This window comes from Gymnodraco acuticeps, unplaced genomic scaffold, assembly GCF_902827175.1.
Source record: "Gymnodraco acuticeps unplaced genomic scaffold, fGymAcu1.1, whole genome shotgun sequence".
Classification (NCBI taxonomy): domain Eukaryota; kingdom Metazoa; phylum Chordata; class Actinopteri; order Perciformes; family Bathydraconidae; genus Gymnodraco; species Gymnodraco acuticeps.
In genome coordinates this window covers 146,668-156,771 of record NW_022990400.1, presented here as the reverse complement: position 1 = coordinate 156,771, position 10,104 = coordinate 146,668, and the positions used below count along the sequence as shown (strand labels likewise).

Here is a 10,104-nt window from a genome sequence, read left to right as displayed (position 1 = left end):
AGTCAGAGCTGGTTGATGTCGCCAGGGAAAAGAAAGTTTGGGGCTCTCTGCTGGAACTGCTACCCCCGCGACCCGACCACGGATAAGCGGGAGAAGATGGATGGATGGATGGACAATACATAATAAAAATATAACCATTCTTGTTTTTTTCAAGTTTTGACACAAAAGAAACACACAATAACTCAAAAGAAACACACAGTTCCATCAGTGATGAAAGTAATGACAGACAACATGCACCGCTCCCGGTCGCCTGTGAGTCGAGCTCATTCTTGGTAGCGACAGCAAATCACGTTCACGTCTGCTACCAAGATTCTACCAAGAATTGAGAGCTCTGGCCAATCATTGCCCGTATTGCTACCAAGAATTGCTCCCGCAGCAACCAATAATTGACCAATCAGCGTCTCTGTAGGCGGGTTATACTCTGCGGACGCCGCGAGCGAGAGATTCACTTTTTCCCAACATCACGAAAGTAAGTACATCATCCTTTAACTATGTTGTGTCAATGCTTATAAACTGTCATATTAGATGTATAGATAAGATATATTTTAACTCAACAACATGTTGCACAGGGACATTTTACTAATTACTATCGAACCGGACATGTCCCGCCGTAACCGTTCGATGTATGTTTGATTGATTGATTGAAAAGTTTATTAACAGCTTGTATATTGGGTACAGTACAGTACAGCTCAAAACATACAATTGTTAAGAGGATGCAGACCAGAGAAAGACTTTCGTCTTGTTTACATCAGGGTCCCCCATTTCCAATTCATCATATCATTTAAGAAATATAAGACATATTTGACATACAGATGGCTTATTTACAATGTACATAAAGGTGGTTTTTTTACATACAGATTGCTTATTTACAATTTTTATTTTAGATTTCGTTCTAATACATCCTAACCGGACATTTAAGACATACCAAGTCTACAGATATACAGTTAGTAACAGAGTCTAAAATGCGAGTATATACATAGATGGGGGGGCGGGGGGGGGGGGGGGGGGGGGAAGCTGTCCATTGAACGACAGGTTGAGATTTGTACCATTACCGGGGCCAGTTTTGCAATGCTCTCCCCCGATACCATGTGATGTTTACTTACCCGGTAACGGATTATTATGTACATGTATCGTCAATTTAATGTTGACATATCTGGCTAAATAACATGCCTGTTTATGACATTACCCAGTTTAAGTTAAGAACTAACATAACTACGAGCTAGAGAGAATCTCGGACGGGGCCGTACGGGAGCAAGCGGAGCTTCTTTTATTGTCTTTTTTTCTCCGTCACCGGTGCAGCGACCGACGTGTTTTAAAAGTGAATGTAGTCTTTAAGCGAGCTTTAACAGCATGGGGGGGAGTCCAGGGGCGTCGCCTGGGGTAGGCATCCGGGGCTTTAGCCCCGGATGTTTTTTCTTTAGCCCCGGACAAATTCTCCCTCAATAATATAATACATTAACCTACTTTACCTATAGGACGGACGGCAGAATTGTAATTTCCCATGTTCAGTGAATGCAACACAGAGGCAAGACGACGCCACCAGACCAATCACAGAGTTGCATGGAAATACACGTGTTTATTGGCTGACAGGTACGTACCTCTCCTCTGTGACAATGTTTAAACTTTAAACTGTCAGCCCCGGACGCGGAGATTCTGAAGATGGACATTAGACATTTCTTTAATAAAAAAGACGGCAATTCTCAAGTGGTGGCTCACACAACAACCCCAGAGCCACCACCTGAGCCAGATGAACAAGGTATGTACCTGTCAGTAAACTTACAAGTTATGCGAACATGTAAGCAAAGCATACATTATAGCTACGTTGACGTTACTTTGAATCGCGCGGGGTAAGCTAAACCGTTAGCAAGTAGCTATAGCTAGCCAGATATATTAAATAAACACTTTGTCATACAATCTAAATGTTGTGTTTTTTTAGCGTTACTTGGTGATTTCAAAGAAAGCTCTCTGGGAAATGTTGACTTACTGTCAGTGTTCGACATGAAGCTAGAAGCTACCTTACATTACACAGTTGATCCGGAGTCCTGAGTCCTGTCAGTTAAAGTGTTTCATAGTTAGCTTAGCTAAGCATCAACCTAGCACTGAAATATATATATGGATGTTATGTGACAGTATTTCTGAGAAAAAGTCAGCTAAAATGGTGGCATAGTTGCCACTGCTTTACGTGTCGACAGCATGTTTGAACGTATTTGCAGCAGTACATGTGGCTGTCTGGCCACTGACGTTGCCATAACAACACCTGCATTTAAATGTGCAACCTCTTTTTGTGACAGATTTTGCATGAAAATATAATTCTTCTGATTTATATTTCCTATTGACAGCTACTTTCTATGTGAACATTATGAGATGGACAGCCAGCTAACAAGCTTTTTATACAAATATTTCAGATCAAAGCCAATCCAGTGGGGCTCCTGAAAGGGAGCAAGGGACACTATGCTCCCAAATATTAAGCCTTGACCCGCATCTTAAAATTGATATGATCAAAAAATGATCTGCATTGTCGGAGGCCTTTTTTCCTCATTATCATGTCAAATTGTACAGCTTTCCTTAGTGTTGAATGCAGAAAGATAACTATATTAGAGTATTAAGTGAAAATGACTATATTAAAGTTTTAAGTAAATATATTAAGTGAATTACTCAAACTGCATTTGTATAGGAATGATTCTGTCCTATTGGCAGATAACTACTCTAACAGTGATATCTACAAGAGATGTACATTTAACTATTTTCAATTGGTTAGTATTACATTTTGTGACAGTGTGGTGACACTCATTTTAATGAAGACAAATGTGTGTATCTTAAAATTCATTTATTTGACAGAGCTGGAAACTGATACATACTTGTTTGTGTTTACCTACACAGTCATCACAGATGAGCCAAACAGAGTAGAGGATGAAAACAGGAGAAAGGGACACACAAGAAGGAGATACAACAGACAAGAACGACAATGGAGACAACAATGAACAGGAACACCAGAACAGACAAGAGTCAATGAGTAACATGACTGATTTAGGGACTGCAGATACAGGGCCAAGGCAAGTGAGACACCACTGCTTTCCATCCAGCATGTTTGGCCAGCAAAAGAGATCATTTCAACCGCAAACAGCAAGTGATGAGGGATTATTATTTCCTCCTTCCATCCCTTTTTTCTGTTTAATCTGATTACTAACAACTTCTAATAATTTGACATAGTTTATGATTTAATTGGAAAATGAAGTGTTTTTAAATAATAAACCCGTTTCTGATTCTGATTCTTTGATTTCTTTTTGACATATGGGTGTTGAGAGATGTATCCATATCTCTTAATGTTGCTCTCAAAGTGCACAAGATTGATGCTTTTAACTTCAGTATTTAAAAAAAGTCTTCCTGGGGGACCCCAGAGGAGGTGAGTTCCCCCCCAAAATAGCACTTTATCTCTGCTTATGTAACTCCGGTGTAGTGTCCCCTCGTCAACAGATCACTCAGAGCTGGTGATTACTTTCCTGCATTTCAATGGACAGCATATAAAAGGACACGTGAGCTGCATTGCTTAAGAGATCCTCTCATGCTATCTCTTTTACAAAATAAGTGTCCAGTCAACAACAAAACATCAGTGATCGTATAGTGGTAGTATATTTTTCACAAGCAATGTGAAACATTAAACTTATACAAACTGGTGTACAAAACTCACATACCTGCGTTGATCTCCTGGAGTGTCTCTACTCTTTCTTCTCCACATCTCTTGTCCACCATCAGAGATTGCAAACATTTCAGAAACAGCTAGAGGTAGGGGACAAACAACTTGTTCGCTGGGCATGTCAAAAAACCTCCCTGCTTTGATCAAGACTTTAGGGAGCCTTTCAGCCCCTCTAGTAAAGGGACTGGAAAGCAAGCTTTGAAAATTCAGTACCATCTACATGCTTGTCATGTTCCAGACACTGCTCTCAACCACTGCCTGCACAAATACCTGCAGAAAGAAACAATTGACTTGGTGCAGGCAGTGGATTACAAAACAGCAGTTGAGAACACACTGAAAAGTTACCAAAGTAATGAGAAAGCACATGAGGTCTATGACAAGACCAAGGCCCTGTGCAATGATCTTGATATTCCCGAAACTGTGACACAGAGGAAGAAGCGTAGAAACATGGAAGACTTTGTAGTCAAGGCATCATGTGGAGCAATGTGAAATATTAAACATAAATAAACTGGTGTACAAAACTCACATACCTGCATTTCAATGGACAGCATAAAAGGACTCGTGAGCTGGGTTCTGGTGCTCAGATTAGCTATTGATGATCACGTTGATAAATCATATAAAACAAATAGCCAATCACACTAAAAACATGTTGCTGTGACTGTGAGCATTAAACAATTAACATTAAACTAAACAAACACAACAGTACGTTATTGTCCTTATAAAATAAAAACATACATTTTGTCCACCGAGATAATACAGGCACCTTACCCTCAAGAGATCCTCACGTGCTATGAGAATCTCCCACAATCCATTGCCGTAACAAAGCTAATGCAGGCACACGTTTGTGACACCAGATGGCGCAATTGTGTATGTGCGTGTGGGGAGTCTTGCAGTAGAAAATTTGACTGTAGCGCCGCCACTGTGGGCTAAGCCCCGAATGTTTCCAGGTCCAGGCGACGCCCCTGGGGGGGACAGTGAAGGGAAGTTACAATGCAGTTCTCCACCTTATATTATGAAATACTTGTACAGGCCTGTTTCCATTGTAAGGTACTTTAATACACTATAATTGAGAGGAAATTATTAAATATTTAGTAATATAGAACAAGTATTATATTTTGTATTCTGTAGTAATAGGCTATGTAGAATATGTACAGTTACAGTACATACTTCCACTCGGTGGGTGGCGGTAATGAAGCAGGACCATGAGCAGGACCATGAGCAGGACAGGGAGGCATACAGACCATGATACAGACGGGAGAAGCTGAGCCGCCATTTCACTTTTCATTCATTAGCGTCGAGGCCTAAGTTACATCGTGTAATTGGTGAGTTATAGAATATATGGTTGAAACGTTAAACTAACTGTTTAAATTTGTATTGAAACCTTGACATCGTAGCGTTGTTTTATATGTGTTCTGAAAGGATATCTGCTGAATTAACAGGCATACTTTAGCAAGTAAGCTGTTAGCTAGCTCAGCTAATAGGTTAGCTTTCTGAATCCATACGCCTTCCTTTCCAAAACATTAGAACGCCATTACACTGATACATGAACGAGCATGGAAGACGTGCGCAATGAACATTATAACTATTGTAGTATTGTTAAAACCGAGCGAGTAGTTCAGGCTGTAGCGTCATGCTAGATACTCTGCGAAGAATAATAAAGCTTAATAACTATTTTTAGCAAGCTAGCTTAGCCAGCTAGCACGACTTGTTTGCTGACGTTAGGCTTATCTATTACCTTTTTAATCAAACTACCCACAGTTGGTAAATATAATAAAGTAGCATGCAAGGTTTAAAGACTCCTTCTTTAAGGCGAATACTGTATCACAAGTGTACACGCGAGCTTTCAGAGCTTGTAAACACTGTTGTGTATTTAGATTAGGCGGAAGTGTTTGGATGTCAGTGTGTATGTATGTACACATTTATGCTACTTTACCCAAGTATTTTCATTTTACACTAGTTTATACTTATACTCTACCACATTTCGGAAGCCAAACGCTGAACTTTTTACTCCTACATTAATTTAACGGATTAATTTACTAGTTACTTTATACATTCCGATTTTGACACTAAATACTTATGCAAAACCTTTAAAATGTGATTATTTGGTATAGATTAAACCATCCAATATTATATTTAAGCAACTAAGACAATGAGTGGGTCAACCGAAAATGAATTGCCAGCAATTTTGCTAAGAAGTTTTTTATTAAAAAATATTTCACAATTATAGCTTCTTAAATGTGAATATTTGTTAAAATACTCCCTATTCTTTAAGTACATGTTCCTAATCATACTTACTTAAGTACCATTCTCGATGCAGAACTTGAAATGTAGTATTTATACACTGTAGTATTTGTTCATTACTCAAGTAAAGAATCTGAATTATTTTTCCACCACTGTGCTTGGATAGTTTGCACCAGTGCCATACAAGTGCACGAAACTCATTGATAGGATACTTTGGCACACATTCTTCGATATTGTAGGTTTGTCGCCTTTTTTGGTTTATTAAGGATGTAAGTTAATATTGTCCATATAATGTAACAGACCTGTCAGTCACATAATATACATCTGAACCACCAAACGGCAATCGTTTTTTTTTAACAGAGTTCAACCTTATTTACCTACATGATGACTGTTTAAAATAAGCCCTATGCCAAACGATTGACCCGTTACCTCAAATCATACATGTTTTAGGTACAAATTGAAAAAGACTAAACTACAGTTCAAAGAAAGATAAAAAATGGTTATTGTTGTATTTAGATTTTTAGAATCCGATGGCCCACTGGATAAAATTGAGCACACCATTTCGTATTTGTTTTAAGATTCAAAGGTTTATTGTCATAACATATATACACAACTATGGTGAAATTATGTAATGATGAAAATCGTAGGTCGCAGGTTCCTCAACAGTGCAATTTAACATAAAACAATTAATTAAGTAACATCAGATCAATATTCAATAAATGATCGTAATGAAAAACATAACATGAAAATATTTACTTTCATAAAGTAAGGATTTATTGCAGGTCTGTTGTATTTTAGTGCATTAGTTTTTGCTAGATTTACGTAAGAAACTGGCAACCAAGTGTATTTATTAAGTGCATCACTTTCCTGTTGACAGAGAGTTATTGCTGACAACCCTGTTGACATTACATTGATTGGGGTTAAACAGAAGTAACTGACACATGTTTCTAATTCTTCCAGGATACACAGAACTACCACCATGGTTAAAATGTTTATTGGCAATCTTGCCTGCAACACTACACCCGAGGAGCTCCGAGAACTCTTCGAGAAGTATGGAAAAGTCACAGAAAGTGACGTTGTCAAAAACTATGGCTTCGTACACATGTCCAACATTTCTGAAGCAGAGGAGGCCATTCGAAACCTCCACCAGCTCCAGCTGAATGGCTGGCGCATGAATGTGGAGATGAGCAAAGGGAGGCCCAAGTCCACCACCAAACTACATGTCAGCAACCTCGGCGAGGGGGTTTCCAACCCTGTTCTGCGGGCTAAGTTTGAAGAGTTTGGTACGGTGGTAGAGTGTGACATAGTGAAGGACTACGCGTTTATTCACATGGAGCGAATGGAGGACGCCATGGATGCCATCAGTAAGCTGGACAACACGGCCTACAAAGGTGAACTCTTTGGCAGGGGAGAGCTAGTTGTCTTTGCTGTCTATAAAAACAAATTTGGATTCTGATCTGTCGCTGTACCGCTCTCATGAAAAGTAAAATCCACTGGCTTTTTTTCCAACATTGACCATGTGGACTGAAAGTGATCCCTTGTAAGTTTGACGGTGTCTTTTGTGAAACCAGTGGCAGTGTTACTGGTGAATAGGCTCTGGCATAAAATCTCCTGCACCTGGCGCGGAAGGTTATTTCGCTTTGCTCAGTGATTGTCGGTAAAATGCATTTAGCGTGTTTAATAGTCGGTAAGAGCCTTTTTCGTGTCAGAACCCCTCGGTCTCATGCGTGTCTTCTCTCTCCTTACAAGGCAAGCTGATGAGCGTACAACTGTCCACCAGTCGGCTGCGCACGGCCCCAGGAATGGGAGAACATACCGGCTGCTATGTCTGCGGGAAACATGGTCACTGGTCGAAAGATTGTCCAGTCAGTCGGAACGGTAGCCACGGTGAAGGCTCAAGAGGTCACAGCAGCCGGGCCCCCCCACGCAGTCCCCCGAGTTATGGCAGGGGCAGCTATGAGATGCCCTCCCCTCCAGCTGAATACAGGAGTGGCTCTGCGTATAGTCGCTCTAGTTACATGGGTGGGTTGCCGCCTCCCCCTCGTAGGCTCAGCGGCTACAGCCCTGAGCTGGAGGAGCGGTACGCAAGCAGAGCGCCAAGCTCCTACGCCGAGAGGTCATCAGTGTATGACCGCGACCGCCTCTATAGCAGTGTCGACTATTATGAGAAGTACAGAGAACGGCCATACGGCTCAAGCTATTTTGAGGGTCGCCGAATGTCCTATATTCCTCCTCCTCCCCCACCCCCTCCTTCCTCCTTCTCAAAGCTCTCCTCCAGTATAGATGCGTATGAACGTCGGGCATTGCCCCCCTCGCCATCGGCTGCAGCATACTACGCACGAGACCGCAGCCCGATCAGACGGGTGCCGGTCTCCCCATCAAGTTACGCCTACGAGCGAACACGGCTGTCCCCGGTGTCGGCCACCAGAAGTTCCTACTCTGCCCCCAGACCCAGGGATAATTACACACCACGCTATGCGCCTTACTGAAGCCTGGGTGCCAAGGTGAGCAACGTGACATTGTATGACAGTACTTCTGATCTCTGAACAGAGGCACACTTTACTGTACAACGTTACCAGTCAGTGGGCACTGAGATCACAATTAGCTTTGTAACTTAGTTTTTAAGATACTGATTCCTTTTAAGCTATGGTGCTGATAATGGCGGAGTCAAATAAGGTTTAACGATAAGGATAATAAAAAAAAATCTTTTTTTTGTTGTTTTTTTATTTTTATTTGAACAAATACAGAAGCTAGTGCACACTACGGCTCTAAATATATTTAAGTTACTAAAGCCTTAACCTCTTTACTACACAGCAATTTTTATTTGAGTATGGTTAATCTTTATGCCCTAGTTTGAACCCTTAGTCTAAAAACGGTATTTGCTCTCTTTCAGGTCTGTTTGGGAACTCCAGGACTTTTCCTCTGCCGTCATTTCTCGAAGCTACGTGTTTCCATCAGTCTGCGTGATGTGCTTCGAAGATAAGAATTGCGGTTATTATATTGGAAATTGTGTCTGCATCTTCCAGGCGCCTGAGATGCCAGTTGCCCGCAGATGAATCGTCCTTTCAATAACAAGGACTGACTGCACCATTTGACATTAATGATGTATCTAACAGTAATTAGCTGACTCTTTTTTCTTACCTGTGTTTCTTCCTCACGTTAATTGAATTGTTAAATCCAGTACATGTTTGGCTCCTGTTTCTTATTTAGAAGAAGTGTTTATGTTTCTTTAATATATCAAAGTGTACCTACCTTTTTTGAATGGAATGAGGGTTAACTGATGCTTCATCAGTTGCTTGTAGTACAGAATCTTGCCAATGGGAAGATATATAGACTTGATCTGAGTCACTTATATGGATGTGGATAAAGATTAATGTTTGTACCTAAATGATGATCATTGGTGATAAATGTGCTGTGTTACTGAGATTCACATTGAACACAATAGAGAAAAACATCCATATCCATGCAACTGACAACTCTAAGTGTTTCTATGGTAAGCAGATAATCTCAAACATTCCAGCTTAATTTTTCTTATAGTTTTAATCAATTTCTTAAAAAATATATAATTTACACATTTGATAACACTTAATGAAGTGTCTGTTGATCTGAAGTCAACATTTCATAACAAGGGACACCATCAAAAAGTCAGCTGTCATGCAATGTGCAACTACATAACATTTTGTGTATGCTTTCTGTCTATGTAATGTTGCACACTTTGCCAACACAAAATAGTCTGTTATCTCCTTACTTTTATTCGGGATGGATGTTTTTTTGTGTCCATACTAGTATAACCAGATAGAGAAATGTGAGTCAGGGCTCGGGCTGTATGAGTGATGAGGCACTTGTGTTTTCTGGAAGGTGGGTTTTGGTGGTTTTTGGAGTTTGTATTTTTCATACTAGTTGTATACGTACTAGCATAGCCTACATCTAAAATGAATATCATTTTGAATAAACCAAAACTGTTTTTGGTGACATTTCTTTCAGTTCTTTCTTTAAAACCCGATTTAATGTTGTCAGGTTTAGTATGTAGTGGAAATACCAATTTGAGAGACTAATAATCCACATACTGACTCATGGATTCATAAATCCAAATATTGCTTGTTAAGTAGCAACCATTGGGTATATTAATGTCGGACCAGGGTAAAAACAATGCAACATTTACATGAATG

The 10,104-nt window shown here is 40.2% G+C and overlaps 1 protein-coding gene across 2 annotated transcripts; it reads left to right on the top strand.

Annotated features, from left to right (window-relative positions):
* Positions 1-4,859: 4,859 nt before the first annotated feature.
* LOC117551788 (RNA-binding protein 4.1-like) lies at positions 4,860-9,912 on the top strand. Of its 2 annotated transcripts, XM_034224830.1 has the most exons (4): positions 4,860-5,016; positions 6,896-7,326; positions 7,685-8,439; positions 8,829-9,912. In XM_034224830.1, exons 2-3 carry the CDS (start codon positions 6,915-6,917, stop codon positions 8,422-8,424), a joined length of 1,152 nt encoding a protein of 383 aa, XP_034080721.1. In that variant the 5' UTR covers positions 4,860-5,016; positions 6,896-6,914; the 3' UTR covers positions 8,425-8,439; positions 8,829-9,912. The 2 variants fall into 2 exon arrangements, with proteins under 2 accessions (XP_034080721.1, XP_034080722.1); XM_034224831.1 differs by lacking the exon at positions 7,685-8,439.
* The last annotated feature ends 192 nt before the right edge of the window (positions 9,913-10,104 follow it).